Here is a 27,872-nt window from a genome sequence, read left to right on the forward strand (position 1 = left end):
TTTACTTCTCCTCTTGATGATGACAGAATTGATCAACAAATTGACATCTTTCTGACACTGAATCTTCCTGTCCAAAAGCATGTTACTTTTTCCATATGTTCAAATCTTGTGTTCTTCAGTAATTTTTAAAGGTTTTTTTTCATATAAATCTTGCAAAAATTGTAAAGATATATAAATATTCCTAGGTGTTATCTTTTTTACACCTGTTGTGAATGAACAGATTGCCTTTCTTGGTTCATATTAGACTTTCCTAGACAGTGCCAATGTGGGCTGGCCCTGAGACCCCTGTATTCTGCATGATTACTACTTCTTGTTATAATCAATAGGGTTAAGGATCTTATTATTTCAATTTCACCAATTTCTGGAAGGAAGTAACAATCCTCAATTTAAAAATGAAGAATGAGAAGCCTAAAGCCACAGAGGTAATAAACTCTTAGACTCTGCTTTGGTTTGGATGACTGGCACTATTGGGAGTGGAATCTTTAAGAGATGGGACCTAATGGGAGGAAATTAGGTCATCAGGAGCATGCATCTGAAGAGGATATTGGGCCCTGGCTCCTTTCTGTCCTCTTTGTTTCCTGGCTGCCACAAGGTGAGCAGCTTCTCCCACCCCTGCTTCCATTATGATGGACTGCCCCACCAGTTGGGCCCAAAGAAGTGGGGCCAATAGAACATGGATTGAAACCTCCAAAACAGTCAAAATAAACCTTTCCTTCTTTCAAGGTGATTATTCAGACATTTTGTCACAATAATGGAAAGCTAACACACAGACTTCAAAGTCATCATTTTCTGCCATAACCCAGGAGGAGCAGTAGTAGGTAGGAAGGTGATTGGTTGTTCTTAACTATGAAAATTTCATTCTCTGTCATTAACTACAAACCACTTAAATGCATTTTATTAGGTAGGTCAAACTCATCACAGTTAGATAATTAAGGCAGTATATGTTTTTACTAAATGGTGAAAAACTAATTATCTAAATTGTCCAGCGGTGGTTCATGTGTCATTTTCCTCTCATGCTTTCACTATGGCTTTCCCCAAATTTTCTCCTTTCAGCATTCCCATAAATGCAGACGGCATGTTTTCAAATCCTTCAACAATGTATTCATGATACTGGATTTTACCCTGTATCAAAACAACAAATATAATAGGTTGGCTTCTGATGCCAAATGATACTCTCATCCCCACAATCACTTTATCAAGTATATCATGGGGACCTTGCAAACATGAAATGGAGACCCTGTTTTCTGTGAACTTAAAGTCAATTTGGGAGCAAGAGCCACTTACCTGGTATACACAACAGGTTACAAAGGACACAAAAGAAGCATTTAATAGCATCATCAGTGTAACAAAAGTCACAGGCAGTATTAAGCAATCTCTAAGTAGATCATACAGAAAAGGTTAATTATGTAATGAGCTCAAAAGAGGAGGAAGTAGATGGAGAAAGGAGCCAGGTACTACTGTCTTAGTCACCTCCAGTGGCCAGAGGATGCGGATTCAACCCTCCTTTGGCCTTTGCAGTGGTGAGGCATAAACACCTCAGCAGTCTTAATTATTTGTCTCCTCTTCAAGCCCAGGCTCATCCAATTTGTGCTTAACTTTTATTTAGGAGGTTTAGTAAAGGAGGTTTTTCATTTCTTTTTCTACTACAAGGCCCATAGTCTACTAAGTAGAACTAATTTATATTTTCAAGATTTTTTAGAAAGGGGTCTTAGGTAGAGACCTGAGTTACCTGATATCATTTCCCCCTAATGAATTGTATCGATGACTAGGTGCCTTTATGAATTTGTGGACAAAATTATTTGCTTGAACTCACTAAGAAAGTAAGGAAGCTAGATTATTTTATTGGTTCTTTTTAGTTATATATACCATTAGGGCTTCATTTTGACATAATTGTAAACGCATAGAATATAATTTGCTCTAATTCAGTCCCAGGTACTTCCCTTTTCTCTTTCCTTCTCCCTTCCCCTGTGAATATACATAATGGTGAGATTGTGATATATTCACATATGTACATAGGAAAACTAGGTCAGATTTATTCCACTGTTGGGTAGCTAGAATTTGAACCCTTGACTTGAAAGCTCTTGCTCATTCCTGCTCTTAAAGAGGCAGAGAAACTGGCTAGGATGGAAAGCTAGAATCCAGTTTAAAGATTAAAAATAGAGAATGAATACTGTTATGGACTGATGGACTGAGTTGTGCCCCCTACTCCCAATTCTCTGTTGAAGTCCTAACCCCCAATACCTAAGAACGTGACTGTATTTGAAAACAGGGCCTTTAAAGGAGTAATTAAGATACACTGAGGTCATGAGGGTAGGCCCTAATCCAACAGGACTGGTGTCATAAGACATTAGGACATAGACATACACACAGAGTATGAGGATGCAAGGAGAGGCCTCCAAAGAAACAACCTTGCTGACACATTGGTCTCGGACTTCCAGCCCCAGGACTGTGAGAAAATACATTTTTGCCGTTTAAGCCACTCAGTCTGTGGTATTTTGTTATGGTAGTCCTAGAAAATTAATACAAATACTGATGTAAGATGTTAATAATAGGGGAAATTATGGTATAGGATTCAGGGCATATGGGAGCTCTCTGTACTATCTTCCTATTCTTCAAATTTAAAACTGTTCTAAAATAAAAAGTAGATTTAAAAAAATAGAAGATGGGGGGAGGATTAGAAAGAAACTAAGTCAACTCATTAAATAACTTAAAATGCAACTGTCATCAGCTTCGCTTTGTTAGAAGGAAGCATCAGGGACACCAGCACAATGGTTTCTTGTCAGCTGTGATCACAGAGGAGCTAGATTCAATTTCACCAACAAGGATAAAGAGGCTGCAGGCTGAGAACTTGCAATGATTCAGCTCCTCCCCGCTCTCTGGAGAGAACCCAGCCCAGCACTCCAGGTGTGAGGCTGGGAAGATCGCCAAGCTCCACTGGCTGCCAGAGGGGCTATCTATTTCTTTGAACCAGGAAATGATCTTAGGCCAGGAATTAGGAAGCATTGTATCACTTTTCTTCTCTAACCCTAGAATAATGCACCTTGGTCCTTTGGATTTCTGTTGACTCAAACTCCACATGGTAAGGTGGGAAAATGGTCACTGGCACAAGACAAAGGGAACGGATTCTTCCTCTGGATCAAAAGGTGTGGCTGTAAGAAGGCTCTTTCCAATCCAGGACCTGGAGAGCCGTGGCCCATTGATGTGCCCCTCCGACAACTATTCATTCAAATAACTGTGTCTAGTGCCTGCATTCATTTCCCGTTAGTGCCCACGTTGACTCAGACGCTGTTCTGGGTGCTGGGGACACACCACAAGGCAAAATGCGTGAACAGTGCCCCTCCTCATGCAGGCTATAGTCTCATGGAAGGGAGATGGGCAATACATATAAACCAGCAGGTGAATTATAGTATTTACTAAACCTTAGTAATTTCTGTGGATGAAAAGATAAGGATTAGAAAAGGAGGTTGGAACATAAGGTCATTTTAACACATATTCACTGAGATAAAATTAACAAATAGTGAAATGTGCAGATGTTAACTTGAACTTAGCTGTGTTTTATAAATGCACATTCACAACTCGAACATTTCCATTGTCCAGGAAAGTTCCTCTGTGTTCCCTTCTGTTAATTTCCATTACCATGGGCAATGATGGTTCTGATTTTTATCACTTAATGTTCATATAAAGGAGATAATACAGTGTTTCGTGTCAGATTTTACTGTTCAACATGTTTTTGAGATTCAATCAAGTTATTGCATGTATCAGTAGTCTGTTCTTTTTATGAAAGAACAGTGTTGCACTGTATGTATTTTTACAATTTGTTTTATCTGTTCTACTGTTGATAGTCCTTTGGATTATTTCTAGTCTTCAGCTTTTTCATTATAGCTGCTATTATCATTTTTAACCCCCAAGAAAATGATCTTTTAAAAGTTGGTTCATTCATTCTAATGTTCTATAGCATACTATGGTTCCCTACAATTAATTGTGTATTTCAGAACAGCTACCAGAAAAGATTTGGAATGTTCCAACCAAAAAAATGATAAATGTTTGATGTACTGGAGATCCCAATTATCCCTATCTTCTCATTATACACTGTATACATGTATTGAAATACTAGACTGTATCTCATAAATGTGTACATTGTATGTCAATTAAAACTTTCTAAAAAATTTAAAAATTGCCTCATCCACAGGGTACTGTTTAGAAAAGATATGAAGGGGAGAAAATTAAGCAAGCAGTTATGGACGGTTGGTGAGGAGTTGGGAGAGCAAGCCAGGGAGTGAACGCTAAGAAATGAAACCAGAGAAGCATCGGGGCCACTGCGTACAGCCTTGTAGGTTATTATAAGCACTTTGGATTTATTCTAAGTGAAATGGGCAACTTGCAGGGTTTTGAGCATAAGTATCACAATTTGATTTATGCCTTAAAAGATTGCTCTGGCTGCTGTGTTGGGAATTATCAATAGGGATGCAAAAGTGGGAGACCAGCTAGAGGCTGCTTCAAACATCCAGGTTAGACAGGGTGTATTCTGCACCAGAATGGTAGCAGAGGAAGTGGAAGAAGTGGTCAGATTCTGCACATATTTGAAGACTGAGCCACCAGAATCTACTGACAGATTAGACATGGGTATGAGAGAAAGAGAGAAACCAAAGATGATTTCAAGATTTTGGGATTGAGCCATCAGGAAGGTAGAATTGTCATAACTGAGATGGCAAAGTCTGAATATGGAGCAGGCCTAGTGGGAAAGATTAGTTTCTGACATGTTAACTTGGAGATGTGTATTAGGAATCCAGGTGCAGTTGTCGAGCAGCTGGATATACTTTGGACTTCAGGGGAGAGGTCCAGCATGGAGATAGAAATTTGGGGGCTGTCAGCATACTGATGGTATTTAAAACCATGAGCCTGGATGAGATAATGAAGGGACAGATAGAGTGTGGGTAAGAGGGAAAGAGACCCAGTGATCATGCCCTGGACACTCTATTATTAATCTGAAGAGAAGAAGCTAGAAGAGAAATCCGAGGAAGACTAATCAGTGAGGAAAACCTAGAAATAAGGGAAGCCAGGAAAAGAAAGCAGATTAACGAGAGAGATCACTGTCAGATCCTGGCGATAGCCAAGCAACGCTCAGAATCAGCCACTGGATCTCCCAAGGTGAGGAACATCGATGACCTTGATGAAAGCAATTTTGGTAGAATTGTGGCCAAGCCAAAGCCTGATGTGTGGGTTCGAGTGAGAATGGAAAGAGAAGAACTGTGCGTGAGGGCAGACAACACTTGCAGGTACTTTGTTATCAAAGGGGGAATAGTGACATGGACCTGTATTTGCAGAACAATGAAATTTAAAGAGGGTTGTTTCGTGTTCCTTTTCAAGTTGGGAAAAGCAAGGTTAGTATTTGAAAAACAATGATCCACAAGACAGGGAGAACTGGACCGTGCAGCAGAGAGAGGGAAGAATTGCTGGATGGATGGTACTGAGTGGCAGAAGCCAACGGGAGCCAGTGTACATGTGGAGGCTCTGGTCCCCTTACCGCAGAGGTCCACGTCATCAGGTCTCTCAGAGCCTTCTGGCGGACATCTCCTTGCCAGCGGGTGACGATGAACCCTTCCATGCGGAGCTGCTGATAGATAACAGCCTCTGGGGGTGGGCCTGAAAGAGGAGGGCACATTTGGGCAACAGGGTCCACACGGTGCTCTTCAGGGTGAGAATACGAGCAGGACAAGTCACTGTCACTGTTCCCCCTTCCATTCTCTTCACTCTTTCTGATCCATTGGGTTGCTGACTGATAGGCATCTATATCCAAATCCCCAGAACCTGCGAATATATTACTTTATGTGGCAAAAGGATTTTGTAGACATGATTACATGAAGAATCTTGAGATCAGGAGATTATTCTAGATCATACAATGGTTTCAATAAAATCACAAGTATCCTTGTGAAGGAAAGAGAGACTCAAGGAAATTAGGAAAAAATGAGTGATGATGGAAGCAGGGATGAGAGAGACAGAGACAGAGACAGACAGACATATAGTAAGTACTGTAGATCTGGAGTGGATCAAAGTGTGTTTCTTTCTTTTGTAATGGATATTGGACCCAGGTGTACTTTACCACTGGGCTACACTCCCACTCCTTTTTATTTTTTATTTTGAGACAGGGTCTCACTGAGTTGCTTAGGGTCTCATCAAGCTGCCGAGACTGGTCTCAAACTTGCAATCCTCTTGCCTCAGCCTTCTAAGTCACTGGGATTACAGGAGTGCACCACTCCATGTGGCAAGTATTTGTATTTCTAACAAATTCCTCGGAGATGGTTAGGCTGCTGGTCCTGGGTCTACACTTTGAGAACCATCAGCCTAGAAAGAGCACAGGGTCCTCCTTCAGCCTGTAAAGAAGGAAGTATTTTTCTGTAAGAGAGAAAAAATTGTAGTGGTTGCTTGGTTCATTTTCCCAGGAATCCTAAGTGTCCAGAAACTGAGAGAATGGTACCTAAGCAAAGTCTTACAAATTCCAAGAAGCCAGATAAAGATGCCTAGGGAATGTCAGAGCCAGAAAAGATGAGACAAGTGGCAGAATCTTTCCTCCACATCCTGGATAACTGGCATCACTCAAGTCTAATGTCCCCACTCACTATTTTGAAAAAAGTAGCATCAGCAGAAAAATGGAGCTTTGTTTTGAACCAACAGAAACTGATGCATGATGAGCAACACTTCCACATGCTAGACTGAATGAAAAGCAGAAAGAATGGGATTAGAGGCAGAAAGAATGCTTCTTCAGAAGACCCACATCAACTATAGTTTTTTTTTTTTTTTTTTTTTTTTAGTTAAAGATTGGAACCTCTATTTTTAATCTGGGAAATACTGTTGCTGGCCTAGTCCATCCTGATGGGAACATTAGGTTTTTTTTTTTTTTTAGATCAAAAAAAGCAAATGTGGCAGTAAGTTTTGGTGGAAATAATTATTTGCCCCTGAGCTATCCTAGTAGTGGAATACGTTGGAATTTCTGGGAATCAGAGGCAACACAGAACACCATCTGGTTAAAAGGGAATGCACTAAGTCAGCTGACATCTCCCAGATCTACCTGAGTAGCTGAACTTCCTAAGACTAATCACTAAAAAGACAAGGGCAAATTACTGTAGCTAAAATATTTGGCTAAGCCTAATTAGATGTGTCTAAGCAAAAGCATCCCGGAACTCTGCTCAGTTGGCAAGCAGATGATTTCCCACGATTCTAGCTCAGCAGCAATTAGAAAAATAAAGGTGAAGAAAAAAAAAAAAAAGTCCCTAAAAATAAAAATAAAGTTGCCAAATGAACCTGGAATTTCCTTCTTGGAGAAGGTAGTGTCTTGGATTTTTTTCACAGCCCAAGAGGGAATCTGCAAGTTGTCCCCCTCAGCCCCTTCCATTCTAAGCCACCTTCCCCATGCAGTTGTGTTGTTAGTGAGACTATAAAACTTCATTCCCATTAGTCAAGCCCATCATAGAATGAGTAAACAATTTATGGTTGCCTAGATCTTGATTATAGTCTAGAAGAGTCCTTTTTGGGGGGACTATAGTAAATCTGTAATCTTGGTAACAGCACAGAATCATTGCAGTAGAAAAGGATTTTATTGCTTGCAATATGAGGAGCTCAGAAGACTGGTCTGTTTTATGTCCGTTGCCAATAGGATTTAAGGAGTCTTTAGGTGTGTAGGCCATTCTTCTTCCCATCAGAGATATGAGGACTGTGCAAGACCTTTCATAGGACTGGGAGAAATGAATACAGTTTTCTGTTGATACTGCTTTTGAAACTCTATGGAGTGTGGAGGGGGAGGGAAGGTCAATATAAGAAAGTGGAGGGCTGGGGAGATAGCTCAGCTGGTAGAGTGCTTGCCTTGCAAGCACAAGGCCCTGAGTTCGATCCCCGGTACTGCAAAAAAAAAAAAAAAAAAAAAAGTGGAGAGTGGAGAATGCTGGGCACAGCAGGGTAGCAAAGCCACAGAAATGCCTCCTCCATGCTAGATTGAACCCAGGGCCTTGTGCTTGTGAGGCGAGCACTCTACCAACTGAGCGATATCCCCAGCCCCGCTTTCCCTTTTAGTGGGAATTGTCAGCCTGGTCAAGCCAACTGTCTTGCTGCTCTAGGAAGCACTGCCTAGGACTGAAGGACATGGCAGCCTGCCCTTCCCTTGACCCATATCAAGTCACCCTCCACCCACAGCACACCTCCACCACCTAGGGATCTCATACTCATGAAGAACCAAAGTGTTCTAAGTTAAATCATGGCTCTCTTTTCACAAATTGGCAGAAAGTGATAGGTAAAAAACTAGAACTTATTATAAGTGTTTCTTCCATGCTTTTGGATCCTGTTCTTTTTCTATATCGTAATCTAATATAAGTCAGGTGTGGTGGTACATGCCTATAATAGCTACTCAAGAGGCTGAGGCAGGAGGAGTGCAAGTTCAAGCCCAGCTGTGGTAACTTAAAAAGATCCTGTCTCAAAATAAAATATAAAAAAAGGGCTGGTGGGTGCAGGGGAAGGGTTGGAGATGTAGCTCACTGGTAAAGTGTCCCTGGGTTCAAATGCTGCAAAATAAAGAAATAAAAGAAATCTAAGCTGATTTAGCACAAAATACATTTAATAAATGCTATGTCCTCACATTTCATCAAGAACATCAGGAATTCGTTCTAATATTTTGATAGTCACTGATTGAAGCTCCCTAAGCCTGTGATCACTGCATGAGCTCGTTACCTGGGGGAGGCAGGCCAGTCCTGTTGTATGTGGAGATGGCCCCACAGATCGCAATTCTTCCAAATGTCTTCATCTGGGGTATAACAATATTTGAAAACTCTCCACCTACCTAAACAGGGGAAACAACAACACCTTAAATAATCTAAACACTGGAATTAGGAGAAATCATTAAGTCCCAACTGCTATTTCATAATATTGTTTTAGCAGAAATAAAGTGGATTGAATTAGCACAACGGTGAAGAAAGCTGCAACTGAAAAAAAAATTAGAAATGGACATTTCTATTTGACTCTAAGAGCATACCTTATAATAAAATAAATTTAACATATTAAATATTAATGTATTAAATAAAATAAAATTTAATGATCAGTCCAATAGTCTTATTGCTCTATAATCTAAAAGTATGGAAAAATATTCAAAGACGTAGGAAAAACAAAGTTGGAGACTCACGCTTTCTGATTTCAAAACTTACTACAAATCTAAATTAACCAAGATGGTGTGAAACTAGAAATAAAGATCAGTGGGACTGGATTGGGAGTCCAAAAATAAACCCTACATTTATGATGAATTGATTTCCTATACAAATGCCAAAATAATTCTACAGAGGGAAAAAGAATCCATCCTTTAGGAAAGGTATGGAATTGAACCTCTTTCTTGTACCATGCAGGAACTAACTTAAAAAATGAAATACAGGGCTGGGGCTGCAGCTCAGTGGTAGAGCGCTTGCTCTACCCATGTGTCCCATGTGTGAGGCAGTGGCTTCGATCCTCAGCACCACACACAAAATAATTAATGAATAAATAAAGATATTGTGTTAAAAAAAAATGAAATACAGACCTGAATGTAAGAACTCAACCTATGGGACTCATAGAAGAAAACAGGAATAAATCTTGATGACGCTGAATAAGGCAAGACCTTCCTAGACGTGATACCAAAAACCCAAAGAACAACAACACAAAAATTTTTGAATTACAATTCATCAAGATTTCAAACTTTTGTGCTGTAAAGGATACTATACAGAATGTGACGATAAGTCACAGAATAGGAGAAAATATTTGCAAGCCATATAGGGTTGACCCTCATTATTAGTAGATTTCATCCTATGTCCTAAAATTTGTAACTTTCAAATCAAAACTCAGAGCTTTCCCTGGTCATTTGCAGACGTGCACAGAGCAGTGAGAAAGACACAGATGTCCAGGGCAGAGGCTGAACCAGGAATGTTCAACTCTTGCATAGAGATTCAAGGAAGAGACAGTAGGGGGCAGTGCAGTGTAGTTCAAAAAACTCTCCAGGGGTATGAATGCCAACCTCCCGGATTAGTAGGTACAACAGCCACAGGCAAGTTACCTAACACTTCCGAACCTCATTTTCTTTTCTGTAAAGAAAATAGAAACTATCATAAAGAGGTACTTTTAAAATTTAAGATTATAATTTATGCCAGGCTTGGTGGTGCGTGCCTGTAATCTCAGCAGCTCAGGAGGCTGAGGCAGGAGGAATGAGGACTCAAAGCCAGCTTAAGCAAAAGTGAGGTGCTAAGCCACTCGGTGAGACCCTGTCTCTACGAGATAGGCTATATGGCCTGCACTGAGACCCTGTCTCTAAATAACATACAAAATAGGGTTGGGGATGTGGCTCAGTGGTTAAGTGCCTTTAGGTTCAATCCTTGGTACAAAAAAAAAAAAAAAAATTAATGTGAGAAATGTACATATATGTACATAGTTCTTTTAGAAGCAATGGTTCAATGTGCCTGTGATTCAACAGAATATACCTATTGCGAATAAGGAAAAGTCAGCTGAATCTGATAAGGGACTTGTAACCAGATCCATAAAGAACTCTTTTAAGCCCAGAAATAACCCATCAGAAAACAGGCAAAATATTTGAAGACACATTTCTCCAAAGAAGATACACAAAGGTATATGAAAAGGTCCTCAATATCATTAGCCATAGGGGAAATGTAAATCAAAACCACAATGAAACATCACTTCAAATTCAGATGGATATAATCAGAAGATGGACCATTACAAGTTTTGTTGAGGGTACGGAGAAAATGTAGCTCTCACAGACTGCTGGTAGGGAAGTGGAAGATAGTGTAGCCACTTTGTGAAATAGTCTGGTAGTCTCTCAAAATGTTAAACATGAAGTTAACACGTGACCTAGCAATTCTACTCATAGGTGAACACCCAAGAGAAATGAAAACATTCACACAAAAATGTGTCTATGAATGTTCACAGCAACATCATACATGATAGCCAAAAACTATAAACAAATCAGATGTGCATCAATTGCTGAATGTGGTATATCCATATAGTGAGATATTTAGCCATAAAAGGAACAAGGTACTAATAAATCCCACAATATGGATGAAGCTTGAAAACATTTTGCTAAGTGAAAGAAACTAGTCCCAAAAGATCACTTTTTAGGGAAAACAAAGGGGTGACAGCTGACGAGTGTTTCTTATCTAAAACTGTGATAACAGTTGTACAATTTTGTGACTGTACTAGAAATGATTGAATTCTATACATTTTGTGTGTGTGTGTGGTACTGGGGATTGAACAGGGGACCTCACATGTACTAGGCCAAGTGCTCCACCACTGAGCAACCCAGCCCAGAATTTCATATTTTAAACCAATGAATTATATGATATGTGAATTCTGTCTCAATAAAGATATCTTGAAAAGAGGTATTCTTCCTACAATCTAGAAGGAAACTAGTATATTCCTTTATTTTGTGCTTTATTAATATATCAGATATTAAGTCCAGTTTGCACTTACATTATCAAAATAACAATCATAACCATCAGGAGATGCTTTTTTCAAAGTTTCTTCCAAAGACTCTACTGTCTTGTAGTTAAAGGCAACATCAAATCCAACCTTTTTAAGATAGGCAATCTTTTCATCAGACCCTGCTGCTCCAACAACTTTGCAGCCCTAAATGGGGAGAGAAATAGGAACCATTCATGAGCCAAAAGCATGGACCAACTCCACATTCCTGGTCTAGGACCAACTCCACATTCCTGGTCTAGTACGGTCAGGTTCCCCAAGCACATATTTCCTACATGAGGAATACGATCATGGAACAACAGACCTCAGGGGTGGAACTGGTCCCAGAAACAGCTTACAACTCAGCTTCAGCTTGTTTAACCTCTCAGCAGATCCTTCCTATGTTTCTTTGCTTTGTGGTCCATTTCAACCTGTCTCTTTAACAACCTGTTCCTTTGACTTCCTGGGTTCTCCATTTTGAGGCTTCTCTTCCCTTGTAATGATGTAAAGCTATTTCTTGGTGCACTGGTTCTTCAACTCAGGCTCATATGATGGACAGTGCTCTGGGGAGCGGTGCCCTTAGTCTTTGATTTGGTCCAAAGCTCTGTACTAGATGCTGCCTAAGCACAGAGGAACTGGAGAGCATTCTGGAAAGCACTCTCAGAATGAGAGCTACGAGGTAAAGGGATCAGGTCTTTGGGAATCTAGTCCTAGCAAAGTTAGAAGGCATTTTCAGATGTTATAACCAACAAATTTTAATAATACAGAATTTTTAAATTAGATTGTTGCTGGGCACAATGGCACACACCTGTTAATAATCCCTGCCCCTCCCCCAAAAAATTTAAAAATAAAATTAGATTGTTGAAAACAAAATCTAGAATATGGGAGTAGAATAAAAGGGTATAATATACTACATTAGAAGTTTCTAGACATATAGATTTGGTTTTTGTATAGAAAATATGCACATAGAAACTAGCCGAATATAAATAAAACAAATTCTATTTTTCTATTTATTGGTACTGGCAATTGAACCCAGGGGCCCTCTACCACTGAGTTACATCCCCAATCCTTTTTATTTTCATTTATATATTTATATCTGTACCAGGGATTAAACCCAGGGGCACTTAACCACTGAGTCACATCCGTAGTCCTTTTTTAATATTTTATTTAGAAACAGGGTCTCACAAAGTTGCTTAGGGCTTTGCCAAGTTGCTGAGGCTGGCTTTGAATTTGCCATCTTCCTGCCTCAGCCTCTCAAGTTACTGGGATTACAGGTGTGTACTGCTATTCCTGGCTTATTGATATGGGGTCCTGCTAAATTGCTGAAGCTGGCCTCAAACTTACAATCTTCCTGCCTCAGCCTCCTGAGTCACTGGGATTACAGGTGGGTACCATCATACATGGGATAAGACAGACTTTAAATAAAAGTTAAACACAAGTAGATTGTAAACAAAACTTAGATTTTTAAATAAAGGGAGGAAATAAATACAGAAACAATAATCAAAAAACAAAATGGAATGACTTTGACAAAATATTCCAGCAGCATTGTTTTGTTTTGTGATGGGGATTGAACACAGAGCCTCATGCATGTTAGGCAAGTGCTCTACCATTGAGCTATATCTCCAGCCCCAACATTCCAGTTTTGATACCTTATGAGTGCCTTAAATTTACCTGTTAATACACTGAGACTTTTAGATGGGGTAAAAAGATAAAATGCAGCTATCTGCTACTTCCATGAAATATACATAAAATGAACAGAAGAGTTGAATATAAAAGTATAAGGTTAAGGGCAAATCCTACCAAACTTTTGGAATAAAAATCCCTTGGATAAAACACTTGAAATTGAAGTATTGGAAATATTCCTTATTTATTTTGTAAATCTAATAAACTAAGTCTAGCTAGACACTCTAAGTTTGAGGCCAGGGTGGGGAACAAAACTTTAAACTAACCTCATCTATAAATATTCCCTCTAAAATGTTATTGAATCACAGCTGGGGTGTAGTTCAGTGGTAGAACATGTGCTTAGCATGCGTGAGGTCCTAGGTTCAACCCTCAGCACCAAAACCAAAAAGTTACCAAGTTAACTCCAAAAGTATAAATATATAATATATCATATGTAAATAAAACTTATTCTGTAAATGCTAAAATGGTTCTATATTGGAAAGTTAGTAAAACTCACTCTGCAAAATTAATGTGATAAATGCTAAAAGGGCATTTATAAAATTCAACTTCTACTCTTATTTATTTACCTACTTATTTAAATAAACAATTTCTGCCATCTCTAAGGCAGCCTCGCATTTATATTCCACGCCCCCATTAGCACTGGAAACCAGCCCTCATCCCTGGCTGTTGGGTGTAGCCCTGAACTCATCAGCATTCCATTTACCTCACCCCCTAGGAACTAGATCCTGAGTCCTGCATCCCAGTCTCTGGCAAAGCTAGGTTAGCTAAACTAATGCAGCTTGGAACATTTCAACCACGTGGTAACAAATCCTGACCAGGTCCAAGCTGCCTATTGCCCTGTATACCACCATCAGATTGGATCCCTTGAGCAGAGACCTGCCTACATCAGGGTCAGAATTTCTGTGCCCTGAATGCCTTCCAGGAATTAGTTCCCAGGACAGGGCCCCAGGCTCACTGCCCATTTCTTGCTGGTGCAATAGACTGCAATGGGGCCACGTGGGCGATGACTCTTGGCTCTGCTGATCTCAAGCTCTTCTTTCTATTGCAGGATGCAGTCATGAAAAAAGGAGGCTAAGCTGTGACCAAAGAACGTCTAGTAAAAAAATAATTAGTGCTTACAAAATCCCACTCTGGCTGGAGGCCGCTCCTGACTTGATACTGCAATGTTATCAAATAATAACATTCAGCAAACACTGTTTTCCCCTCTCCCTACTTCTCAATCTCTAACTTCTAAGCAAGACCCACTGTCTATACAGTAAAGTCCTTGAGGCCAGGGAAGGGCTCTGTGTTCACTGTCGCATTCCCAGTGCGCTCCATGGTCTTGGCTAAAAGTTACTGGAGGAGGACACTTACCTTGAGCTTGGCTATCTGCCCCACAACAGAGCCCACTGCTCCTGCCGCAGCATTAACTATCACTGTTTCTCCACCTTTCACACCACAGATGTCAAGCAGGCCAAAGTAGGCGGTTAGGCTAAGGAAAGAAAACAGGATATGTGAATATTGTTCCTTTCCTTGTGGCTTTTTTATATAAACCCTGACGGCCTTCTCAGCAGCCCAGTGTCATGGGGCCCAGTCAAAGACTAGAAATATAGGGAATGATCCTTGGTTCATCTTCTTCTCTACCCGCAGGTAAGAATCAAGATGATATGAACTTGGAAGGGAATGGAGAATTGTCTGGAAAGGGACTACATCCTGTCCATGTTCAGGCCAAGTCTCAGGGGTGAAAGAAGATTGATTCTCCTTAAACTTCGGGATCCAAGAATGGAGAACTCATGTCTTGCCTCCATGTAAGTCCTAAGGAGATGGTGAGCTTCACAGAGAAGGCCTCCGGGTTAACATGGTACCCTACCTGCAGTGTGGGTGCTATGCTGTGATAGGCATGAGAGGCTCAAAGACAGCATCCTGAGTTTTCCATAGCTCCAAAGAGGTATGGAAGAAATTTCCCCATGTCACCTCAAGGGGTATGTGAAGTTAGCTTGCCAAGAAAGAACTACTGGGCCTACAGAGATGCAGTGTAGACAGTAATGGTGGGACTTGGGTGAAGACACCACCACACCTCAGTGGATTGAAGCTGGAAGGGGACTGGATTGAAGACTTTGAGAGGGAACCAGCATAAGGCCAACACAGATCAAGATCAAGAAGCTGTCCCTGTGGTGCCAGTAAGAAATCACTGAAGTTTTCTTTTACTAAACCAGCCAAATTGAGGGCTTGAGAAAGACATGCAGTTTCATTATAGAAAATTTTTAAGTTGTATTTTTGCATCCTTAGTCTGTGCCAAAGAATTAGATTACATATAGGGAAACGAGAGGGAAGGGGTATGAAAAATGGTGGAACGAGACAGACATCATTACCCTGTGTACATGTATGATTACACGAATGGTATGAATGTACATCATGCACAACCATAGAAAAGAAATGATGTACTCTATTTGTGTACAATAAATCAAAATGCACTCTGTAAAAAAAAAAAAAAATCTACTGTTAAGATTCCATTTCTTGATCTGGCTGGAAACCTCATAAGTGTGTTGTGTTAAAATTCATTAAATTATATAGATTTATTAAAAAATGCAAAGAATTTCACTTAGAAATTCTATATTAAGCACCTACTGACATGTTAATTAAAATTTTTGATGCTACCCATGAAAAATTAAAAAAAAAAAAATTGATATGCATTATGGTGACTGTTCAGCGACCTGCAGAATTTCAGACAAATTCAACTGGAGTTATTTCTGTATAAAACAGAACCTACATGTTAGCATAACTTTGTTTTATTCAGCCTCTGCTTATATTTGGGGCCCATGACAGTTGGACCCTTAAGGGGAAGGCAGTGACAGGCACAGGAAATATTCTTTTTCTGAGGATTCAAATACATTTCAGATAAGATGTGTATCTTCAATGTTCCTCAGAAGACCCATGTTTTGGTCAACGACAGACTGCATATACAATAGTGGTCTGTAAAATTACAGGCCAAGTGACACTGCAGCTAACTTAGTTTGTGGAAATATAATCTCTGATTCACCTAATGATGAAAGCAACTAATGACTGACTTCTCAGATCATATCCCTATCATTAAGCCATGAGTGGTTGTGTCTGAGGTTCCTTTAACCCCATGTTTTTCGATAGATGGATTGAATATCACCTACCTACCTCAGCATTACCTGCATTGTTTGTTAAAATTTTAAATTCTGAAGTTCTATCCTAGATCCACTGATTGAGAAATACTGGGCCATGAAAATTTAAATTTTAACAAGAGCCTAGGTGATTCTTACGAATGCTAGTAACTGAGAACCACTGCCTAATGAATGCTAATACCAGAGTTTTCTGGGCAAATTAGCTTAGTCCCCAAAGAGAAGCAGAGGATACATTTGCTGATTGTGTCATTATACCCATGGCACCCGGCATCTGGCATCTCTGAATCCACCTTCTTGGTATTTCCAGTCCGCTTATGCATTGACCTAAGATATACAAGGCCTTTTCCTAGATTTATTTCCTTTTAAAAATCAAATGGAGATAAGATGGAGACATCAATTAAAAAATGAAATTCTAGGCAAAATTAAAGGTGAACTTTGGACAAAGGGGGACTTAACAGAAGCAACAGCCTGGAGAGTAAAATGTAGTTTGTATCTGAAATGTTCCTCAAGGCCCGTGTGTTAAGGCTCATTCCTGAGTTGGCAGGCACTATTGAGAGGTGGCAGAAGCTTTAGGTGTGGGCCCTTGGGGGAAGTCTTTAGTCACTGGGCGTATGTTTTGAAGGGGACAGTAGAACCCTGGTCTCTTCCTCTCTCTCTCTTTCACTAACTGGCCAACGGGTGAGTGGTTTTGTTCTATCATGCACTACTGCCATTATGTGCTGCCTCACCACAGGCCCAAAAGCAACAGAGACAATCTGTCATGGATGGGTATCTCTAAAATCATGAGCCAAAATAAAACTTTTCTCTTTATAAGTTGGTTATTTTAGGCATTTTGTTATAGTGATGGAAAGCTGACTAAGGAATGGAGATAAGATGGAGTAGTCAGGTACAAAGGAATCCTAGGGGGGAAATTACGGTGCGCTTTAGACTAAGATTGGACAATAACAACATGGATGGCAAAACACAAGGGGTCTTTCAACTAAATTGAAGGGAATGACACAAAACTCAGTGGGGGGATGTTAAATCTGTGGAGTGTGGGTGCTGAAATACACTGATTTCAAAGTTTAACATCATTTATAGTTTTTAGCAATGGTCCTGGCATTCTTAAAAATTGACCTATCTCATTGGTAAGTGATCCACAATGGCAGGGAGTCTCAATGAGTGGGTGACATGTGGCTACAGAATGCTTAGAAACAGGCATGATGTAACTTTTCCCCTCAATCACTGAGAACCACTGGTAGAAAGTTGATTGAAAAGAGTAGAAGTGCATTCCTAAGAGGTGTGGAAGAGATGAATAAGAAATACACACAGATTCTCTTTGAGGAGTCAAGATCTCATAATACCTTACAAATAACTTTCTCCCCTGCTAAGTCAGGGGGGACGTGCTCCCAAGTTTCCTCAGGTCTACCTTCACCTCTGTTCTCCACCAGACTCAGTGCAGAGAGAAGGACTGGGTGAGAAGACAGGGCAGGAGGAGGAGCTGTCAGTGGCAGAGGGTGAAGGGCAGGCAGGAAAAACCAGGACGTGCTATAATTCTGGTTAATGTCCACTAATGGAAAGTGAGAAGGTATTAAGCAGTCTCTAATTTCACAGTCTTTTCGCAGTGGTGACTCCGAGCTCAAATTCTAACTGGAATGTGAACTTGGGATATATGGAAGTTGTTTTTGTAACAGGCCGATTTGGGGGCATATAGTTCCATTTCATTCTTTAGAAGTCCTTCAAAGAAGGAGAGGGGAGAAGGAGAAAGAAAAGATCACACCACTTAGAGAAAAGAAAGAAGTGAATTCCAGGCCGGAAAGGTTTAGGGACACTAATGGTAATGACCCTGCTTCTCCAGGGCATGAGAGGAAACCGCAAGTTCAAAGTTCAGCGGGGAACTGGAGTCTTCCTGAGGGATACAGCCAGGAGCCAGGCTGAGTGACTGAACAATGCTGTCATTCATCTCAACAAACTAAACCTCAGAGCCTCTTATGCCCCAGGAAACAGATGCATACAGAGAGAGGTGAGGAGGAAGCAGACCGCAGAAAAGCCAGGTTGACTGAACTCCCTTTCCCTTTTAAACTCTGACATAAAGGCAGAGATGAGTGGCTGATGCTAAGAGCCTACCAGGTCCAGGAGGAGCTGGTTCCTTAGTGTTGCCATTTTGCCGGCTGCTGGAGGGGCTCACTCACTGTTGCTTCTCACCTGAGCTTCCTCTACACCTGGGAGGCGGCCTGATTCCCTTAGCTTTCCTTCAGCATCGAGGCTGAGTCCAGCCCACCCTTTCCTTCTCTTTATTTATTTATTTGTATTTGACAAGGGAAAATTGTGTGTGTGTGTGTATGTGTGTGTGTGTGTGTGTGTGTGTGTGTGTATGGTACATGTTGTTTTGAAACTTATATATATGAATGACTAAATCAAGCTAATTAACATACACATTACCTCACATAGAAAGACCATTTTACATCTCCCTTAGCAATTTTCAAGTATACAATATATTGTTAACTATAGGCACTATGGTGTACGTCTCTTGAACTCATGTCTCCTGTCTAACTGAAATTTTGTACCTTTTGATAAGCATTTCCCCAGTTCCCTAGCCCCTCAGCCCCTGCTAACTACCATTCTCCTGTCTGCTGAGTTCAACTTTTTTAGATTCTACATATAAGTGAGATCATGTAGTATTTGTTCTTCTCTGCCTGGATTATTTTGTTTAATGTCTTTCAGGTTTGTCCATATTGTCATAAATGTCAGAAATTCCTTCTTTTTAAAGGCTGTATAGTACTTCATTGTGTATATATCTATCCATCCATTCTTTGTCCTTTCATCTACTGATTAACTCTTAGATAGATCTCCTTCCCTTCTTTGTCCAACCATCTTTTCTCATCAGCCACTAGGCCTATAATGCCTCAAGTCTCTTTTTGTGGACCAAGTTCTGGACAAACCAACTTGGAAAACCAGAAGGTCAGGCATTCAAACAAATGAAAAATACCCATGAAACTCACCCTGGCATACCGACTGTCCCCAGAGCCAAAGAGAGTGGTAATGAATCTGGCCATTCTGCAGGCAGCTTTTCCAGTCTTTTCCCATCAGAAATGGAGTGTGATGTCCAGCCAGAAAAAGTCACTACAATAGTTCCTATTGGGAAGGCTGAGTTTTTACTTTCTACAACTCTGAAAGACAAAGCACATTAAGACGTGTGACACCTCTTCCCTTTCGTGGAGGTCGAGAAGCTGCGAGGTTAGTGTTGTTAGTGCTCAGGACAGGACGTTTGAGGTCAACTTCAGTAACTTAGGGAGACCCTGTCTCAAAGGCATGGGGTGTAGCTCAGTGATAAAGTACCTTTGGGTTCAATCCCCAGCAACCCCACACAAAAAAGCTATAATGAACTTAATTATTCCTCATGATTAGTTTATTCCCAGTATCCTTTCTAATGTAAATTACATTTTAATTAATATTTATAAATATGGATTTACTATTTCCTTAGACAACATTTTTTTTTTTTTTTTTTGTGGTGCTGGGGATCGAACCAGGGTCTTGTGCTTATAAGGCAAGCACTCTACCAACTGAGCTATCTCCCCAGCCCCTTAGACAACATTTTTACAAGTAAAATTACTAGGTCAAAGAGTATGAAAACATTTATAACTCTTGGTGCATGTTGCTAAATTGCTTTCTAGAAGATTGTGCCAATTTCTTGACTGATAATGTATCTCATTCATCAATAGCTATCATCCAATGAGTAGAAGTATCATCACTTCCATCTCCATTAATGGCTATTATGTTTTCAAAGTCCACCAATTCAGCAAACACAATACATGTTCATTCTTTGATTATTAACAAGAAATGTATAAAATATGGGAAGCAAGGTGTGGTGGTGTGTGCCTATAATCTCAGAGACTTGGGAGGCTGAGGCAAGAGGATTGCAAGTTTGAGGCCATCCTCAGCAACTTAACAAGTTCCTATGCAATTGAGTGAGATCCTGTTTCAAAATTTTTAAAAAAATTACAAGGGAAGGGGATTTGGTTCCAGTGGTTAAATGCCTTTGGGTTCAATCCTCTGTACCTCCCCTCAAAACTGTGGGAAGAACCTTGCTACTGGGATATAAGACAAAATGGATTAATGGAAAAGCATACCCTGTGCTTGGAAAGAAAGACTATAAAGATGTCAGTTTCCTTTAAATCAATCTACAAGGTCATTGAAATATCAATAAAAATTCAAATAGGATTTCAACAAATGGATTATGCTAATTGGCTAGTCATTTAAGATACAAACACCTCACTCCTCATTCCAACATAAAAAGTAAATGACTAACAAATTTAAATGTAAAAAAATTAAACTAGGGCTGGGGTTATGGCTCAGTGGCAGAGTGCTTGCCTAGCATGTGTGAGGCACTGGGTTCGATTCTCAGCACCACATATGAATAAATAAAATAAAAGTTCTTTGCCAATTAAAAAAAAAGGAAGAAGAAAACCTTTAAAAAATTAAACAAAATATAGAAGAAAACATGAATGAATATTTTAACAATTTTTTGAAAAAGTTTTTCTAAGCATAATATGAAACAAAAAGGCCATAATTACAAATTTTTAAAAATTTAAATTATGATTGGATACTGTAGAAAGATAAAGAGACCCAGTACTTGCAACACTAATGCCCCTGGCATACAGACAGTATTTGCAAATCAATAAAACAGATGAAGAGTCCTAAAGGAAACAGCAAGGACATAAATAACTCAGAGAAGAAAACTGATAATTAATTTCAAAATTAAGGTCAACATCACTAGTAATGAAAGAAATGCAAACTATGAACTAAACATGAAGTATCAAAAAATTTGGGCTGGAGTTGTAACTCGTGGTAGAACACTTTTCTAGCACATGTGAGGCACTGGGTTCGATCCTCAGCAACACAAAAATAAATAAAGGTATTGTATCCGTCTACAACTGAAAAAATATTTTGGGAAAAAAAGTATCAACAAATCCATCTCAGATTGCCAACACCAACAGAAAGGGCTCAGAATATATCTCAATGGTGGAGTGCTTGCCTAGCATGCACAAGGTCCTGGGTTCAATTCCCAGGGCGGCACAATAACCAAAAACAAAAATAAAAACAAAACCCAAAAATGAACAAACAAGAACAACAACAACAACAACAACAACAAAAAAAAAAAAAAAAAAAACCAAGAAAACACAAAGATGAGATGGAAAAGAATGGGCATAGATTTAAGGAAAGAGGATCTTTAATACTGCTGGTGGGAGTAGACACTCAAACCATCTCCTCTCCCCACCCCCCCCAGTACTGGGATTGAACCCAGGACCTGTGTATGCTAGGCAGCCATCCTCCCACTGACCTATATCCCCAGCCCTTGGTATTCTATTTTTAAAAAAAGTGTTTTTTGTTTTTTTTAAATCATTGATGAACCTTTATTTTATTCATTTATATGCAATGCTGAGAATCAAACCCACTGCCTCACACATGGGAGGCAAGTGCTCTACCACTGAGCCATGACCCCAGCTGTGTACTCTATTTTGAAATGGGGTCTCCCTACCTTACCCGGATGGCCTCAAACTTGCAATCCTCCTGCCTCAGCACAGAAGCTGGGATTACAAAAGTGCACCACCACGTCCAGACTCATACTATCTTTTGGAAGGGCAATTTGTCATGGTCTTTTCAATTAAAAATATGCATCTACTTTGAGCTAGAATTTATACTTCTGGGAATTTAATGTAAGTCATTCTCATCCAGGTGAACAAAGAATACACAGATATCCAAAGATAAATACAAGTTCCTCAAAGAATTATTTGTAGTAGAAGAAACAATTATCAGTAGATTTGGTAAATGTCAGAATATAATGGGAAAATTTACAACGTTTAATAAAGGTAGATTATATATTTATATACTGTTAACAAAAGGTATCTGTGACATATTAAATAAGAAAAAAAGCAATTTGTTGAATGGCATATATTCCCACTTAAAACTATATAAAAGTATGTGTACTAAATAATTTTTAAAATAACAATACTTTAACAACAGACTCTAATGTTCAGATGAGAGGGAATTTTAGTTTCAAGATTAAATTTTTGCTTTATTTGAAGTTTTACAATAATTATAAACTGGATGAATACTTTTGTTTAAAAAAGTAATTCAAAGTGCAGAGTGAGGCAAGATGACAATTCCACATCTTCCCTCATTCTCGGTTGGTCAGGAAGTGGGCAGAATCTCCCAAGTTGCTTCTAAAATCAAAAAGCGTGAACCACACAGGCTGAAGCAGGAGCAATGGACAGAGACAGGACCCAGCAGGAGGTCAAGAGGCGTATTTCCCAAGCACTGGGACAAATGGAGAAAATTACCTGGCCACTTGTTCCCCCATCATCACATCGCCTTCCTTCAACTTTTTGGACACCACTCTGAAAAAAATAAAATTCCATTCTTAGTACTTAAGAGCATCTGGGAAATACGGTCTTGAATTTCAAGCCAAACGAACAAACCACTGGGGAAGTATGTGCAGAAACGAAATCCAGATACAATCAGGTGAAGCAGTTAAGGGTGGTTCTGCTCTGTGACCCCCAGGATGCACTCCAGCAGTAGCTTTCTGTGACTGGACAGAAACTGTGACTTTCAAAATATACCTAAAATACTCGGTATTTTAGGTAGGGATGCTAGTTAACATTTTAAACTGCATTTTACATTTGAGATTTGAATCTTTATCAATTGGTTATGGATTTATTTATTTATTTATTCATTCATTTATATTTCTGGTACTGAGAATTGAATCCAGGGGCACTTTACTTCTGCTACATCCCCAGCCCTTTTTATTTTTTTATTTTGAGACAGGGACTCACTAAGCCGCTTAGGGCCTCACTAAGTTACTGAGGCTGACCTCAAACTTGTGATTCTCGGGCTGGGGATATAGCTCAGTTGGTTGAGTGCTTGCCTTGCACAAGGCCCTGGGTTCAAATCTCCAGTACCACAAAAAAAAAAAAAAAAAAAAAAAATTGTGATTCTCCTGCCTCCGCCTCCTGAGTTGCTGGAATCACAGGCATGCACCACCATGCGCAGCATGAAAAAAAATATTTAAATGAAGGAGAATACATTACTTATCTAGGCAAAAATTGCTGGGCATTCGTTACCTCAAAGGCTTTTTATTCCCTGCCTCCTTGAATCGTTTACTAGTATATAAATTTGAGTCAATTATAGATTACCTGAATTAAAACAACATAGGTCAACGGAAGGCAAGAATATCTGGCTTTAGTCTCAGCAACTTTTGGGAAATTGTTTCATCTTAGCAACTTCTGCCCAAATTATTTCCCAAAATGAATGGATGAGTTTGGGGTTAGCAGTTTTTTTCTTTTCAAATTTTTTTCCCAGAAGCAATTCTGGTGAACAATAAAAGGCAAACTGTGCAGAGTAGGTAGAAGATGATCGTAAAAGAAAGCATGGTAATCCCTCATCGCGCTTCTCAGATGAGCACCAGTGTATCCATCACTGAAATAACACTGGGAGAAACGTGGAAATGACAACATTTTGTCAGGTGGCTATTTTAAAAGGTGCATTTCAGTCATTCAGCATAGGGTCCAACACACAGCATAAGAATTTTTAGAAGGAAGATAATACCTCATGTAAGGATCCACGGAGAGGAACAAAGCTTCAAGCAGGACCTCTACAAAATAAAGTATTCCACAGGCAGTTAGAAACTCAAGGCCTGGTGCCCATGCTGTCTGGGGCATTCTGAATAAATGCAGATAATTTTTCTGCCTCAGGGTTGCCCCCTCTTCTGTGCTTCCCCACCACTTTGGGGATCAAATCCAGAGCCTTCTGCAAGCTAGGCAAGTGCTCTACCATTAAGCTCCACCCTCATCTGTGCTTTCTACTGAAGAGACAAGAAGGGGTCTCATGTTTGGCCCAGCCTAGTTGATGATGATGGTGACGGTGACGATAACAATGATGATGGTGACAAAGTGGTTATTTACTCAGCACTCACTCCTTGCTTTACAGGGATTATTTCATTTGATATTCTCGACTATTGTCTCCGTTTTATTTAAGGTTAATGAACTTGCCCAGGACCTTATCTGAAACCACTATGCCACAGTGCTCACATAGGATTTTATTACCTGTCCCAATTATCATGAGAGAATGTGTATTGTGCTGGAATCACCCTCATGCACGTTTCCTGGAATTCTGCATCTGAGTCCTGGCCATCACAACTTAACTGGGACGGTAACTCTGTCATGCTACTTGATTGCATCCTCTTTTCTCAAAAACTTACCTACCTATGAACACTGCTTAGAGCCATCTCTTTTTTTTTATTTTTATTTTTTTATTGTAAACAAATGGGATACATGTTGTTTCTCTGTTTGTACAAGGCATACCATTTGTGTAATCATACATTTACATAGGGTAATGTTGTTTGATTCATTCTGTTATTTTTTTTCCCTTCCCCCCGACCCCTACAGCCATCTCTTAATCCATGCTCTGCACAGAGCTGCTGGCAGTGGCAGTGCCCACCACAGTCATCATCAGGCTCACCAGAGAGGACATCCTCCCCATAGTCTGTCAGAGCCACGAAAAGCAATGCACCCAAGAATGAGTTTCAATTATTAAAGAAAACTGAGGGATCCTCCAACATGACATCGAGACTTCATATATAAGACCCCAAAAAGGCCTGTGTGGCAGATTGCAAAATGGCTACAAATACCTCCTTACTCTTTTGTGCTGGCCTTCTGGCCACTCCTCCCATCAGGAAATCTATTTCCAGGGACTGAGAATGTAGCTTAGTGGTTGAGTGCTTGTGTAATGAAAGCCCTGGGTTTGATCTCTAGCACTACAAACAAATATAAACATAAAAAAGAATTCATTTCCCACCCCTTGAATTTGGTCTTGGCTATGTAACTTACTTTGACCAGTGGAATATTAGCAACCAAGATATAAGTAGGGGCTTGAAAAGCAACTGCATGCTGAAATTTTGCCAAATTCAGCTGCTGTAGTTCCACACTGAAACAGAGATCCAACTAGCCTACTAGAAAGGCCTCAAAGAGGAGACATGAGGCCTGCACCCCATCAAACAATGGTTAGAAAGCCCGCTAACCATCAAACAAGAGTGAGAACCATCCTAAAATAACCACATAGCCCAGATGAGGCCAACAGAATCACTCAGCTTAACTCAGCCCCAACTGCCAACCCTCAGAACTGTGAATTAATAATTATTACTTAGCATCACTGAGGTTTGGGGTAGTTTGTTATGCAGCAAAGCCTAACTGATACAACCAAAATCTTAGGAGTCTGACTTACCTCCATTTTTTAAGGGTGGGAGCTCAGCAGTCTTCAACTCAAAGTCACTATTAGTAGGGTGGCCCTTGAAGTGCTGCTTCAGGGTCCAGCTCTTAGCAAGAACCATCCTGAAGCTCCTAGAACAAAGTAAATATGTAGTCAGCTCCCATGAAGTGACTGGATTCTTACAGTTCCCTAGCCATTGCACTGAAGCCAGACAGCACAACCACACATACTACTTCTCATATTATCAGGTAACATCAGCCAAGTTTGTTTACTGTTTCTGGTGTTGTGCTAAGCTTCATATATATCATATATATATGATATCATTTTATCCCAAAAACTTCCTTATAAGACAGACATTGTTATCATGGCCAGTGTACCTTAAAGAAACCTTCAAAGCAAGGAAAAATATAAACCAACAGAATTTTCCCAGACACCACTAGGCTGAGTTTCTCTAAGACAGTGACCACCTACTGGGCGTGAAAATACTGCCAGTTTCTCACTTTTCATGAATTAAATCTTCAGAAAAAGCATCGAACACAAAACCCCAAATTGATTCACCTCTTTCAGGCGGACAGAGCCATCGTCCTAAGGCAGTCTCAGGAACGCCTGCATGCCACTGGGTGGCGCCACCACTTACGCCCCATTTTCAGGAGAATTTTCTTTAGTTTGGTTCCAACGGGGAAATCAAGGATTTGAGTTTAAACTTCCTCCACCCAAAAGCAAGAGGCAATTAGGCCTGCTCTGAGCTCTGGAGTCAGGCCTTTGGGCTCGGAACTAGCCTGCTTCACGTGGGAGCCACGCCTTCCCCGCGACAGACAACCAGACCAGCCGCTAGGGTTGAGGATCTCACTGGGTCTCCCTGCCCGGGCCGGGAAATGGAGACTCTGTAGCCTGGAGGGGACGCTTCCGCATTGCAGAGCGAGCGGTGAGGGCGGTCCAGTCCGAAGCCCAGCTCTGCCTTCATTTTGAACACATAAACATTACTTGACAACTAATAATTGGTGGGGTACAGTGATATACTGAACCAAGCAAGAGAAACCACAAAGTGCTGAAACGCGGGATGTGATGTTTTGATATGTGTGATCAATGTAGAGTGATCGAATCAAGCTAATTAGCATATCCCCCACTTTACTTACCTATCATTTTTATGGTGAAACATTCGAAATTTACTTAGTGATTTCGAAATATACATTATTAATTGACTATCATTAATTGCACCCTGCTGTGCAGCCGCCCTCGGAACTTACTCCTCCTATCTGGCCCTTTGTGACCTTTCACCTCTAAGTCCTCAGGACCTCCCCAAGTCACTCCCAGACTCTGGTAACCAACATTCTCTCTCCTTCTGAGTTCCCCGGTTTTTTTTTTTTTTGTTTGTTTGTTTGTTTGTCTATTTTAATATTTATTTATTTATTTTTGGCACCAGGGATTGAACCCAGGGGTGCTTAACCATCAAGCCACATCCCCAGTCTTTTTATTATTTTATTTTAATATCGTTTTAGTTGTCAGTGGATCTTTTATTTTATTTAAATGTGATGCTGAGTATCAAATCCAGGGCCTCACACATGCCAGGCAAGTTCTCTGCCACTGAGCCACAACCCCAGCCCCTGTTGATTTTTAATTCCACAGTTTCTTGTCTTTCTTTACAAAAAGGCAATTGCTGGTAATTCTGAACTCGCCAAAAGTCTAGAAAGCGCCCCCTGGAAAGAGCCTGGCCACAGAAGCAGGCGCGCTGGGAGGAAAAAGGCCTGGTTGGCACCAGAGGTGCGGGGTGCAGGCTGAGGGGTGCAGGGTGCGGTGGATGCACCTCCCCGCAGCCTCGCATCCTGCTGCTTCTCGTTCACACCTTCCCGGGTTTTGCAGTCCAGTAAGTTCCCTGACAGCCCCTTTCCAGTGCGTACGACTAAGGGGCACAAAGGAAATGCAGCCAGACTTTGCCCCTTCCTCCAGCACCTGTTCCAAACGCCCCCAAGAATCTGCCTGGACCTGAGGAATTGGGAACTCCGACTCTCCGACTCCCCGACTCCCTCGTTTCCCCAAGTGCCAAGACCCCGAGATTACTCAGCACCAGGAGAGGAAAGGGGAAGCGCAAACGCTCAACAGGCGCGTCTCCGCAGGAAGAGAAGGTGGAGGACCCGCAGGAGAAGAAGTGGGAGAAAAGAGAAAGCAGGAAGCCTACTCACCAGACTCCGCAGAGTCCACTAGCTTGGGAAGAGGCTACCAGGCACAGCTGGGAGCCCAGGACTTGAATTTATGGCGGCTGGCAAGGAAGGTGGGGCTTCTCCAGGGAGGAGCTATTTCTGGAAGCCGGAGACCTCTGGCCGGGAGAGGAACTCCAGGGGAACT

At 40.6% G+C, this 27,872-nt stretch overlaps 1 protein-coding gene across 1 annotated transcript; it reads right to left on the bottom strand.

Moving 5' to 3' along the window:
• PTGR1 (prostaglandin reductase 1) lies at positions 1–27,861 on the bottom strand. The gene is made up of 10 exons (XM_079112982.1): positions 27,710–27,861; positions 25,545–25,660; positions 23,871–23,916; positions 22,607–22,663; positions 19,268–19,435; positions 14,509–14,626; positions 11,485–11,640; positions 8,716–8,824; positions 5,525–5,643; positions 1–1,122 (listed from the first exon to the last, which is right to left on the bottom strand). The coding sequence occupies exons 2-10, from the start codon at positions 25,648–25,650 to the stop codon at positions 1,012–1,014; spliced, it is 990 nt and encodes a 329-aa protein (XP_078969108.1). The 5' UTR covers positions 25,651–25,660; positions 27,710–27,861; the 3' UTR covers positions 1–1,011.
• Positions 27,862–27,872: the final 11 nt, after the last annotated feature.

Source organism: Sciurus vulgaris (assembly GCF_902686455.1).
Source record: "Sciurus vulgaris genome assembly, chromosome: 15".
NCBI classification, from domain to species: domain Eukaryota; kingdom Metazoa; phylum Chordata; class Mammalia; order Rodentia; family Sciuridae; genus Sciurus; species Sciurus vulgaris.

Bases quoted from the DNA above. Each gene is read 5' to 3' on its own strand.
- PTGR1 (XM_079112982.1), bottom strand. From the start codon at position 25,650: ATGGTTCTTGCTAAGAGCTGGACCCTGAAGCAGCACTTCAAGGGCCAC. The intron at 19,436-22,606 runs GTAATTTTCTCC...TTTGTCTTTCAG, and splicing joins ATGGGGGAACAAGTGGCCAG to AGTTGTAGAAAGTAAAAACT. The intron at 8,825-11,484 runs GTAAGTGCAAAC...TCCCCTGTTTAG, and splicing joins ATGATTGTTATTTTGATAAT to GTAGGTGGAGAGTTTTCAAA.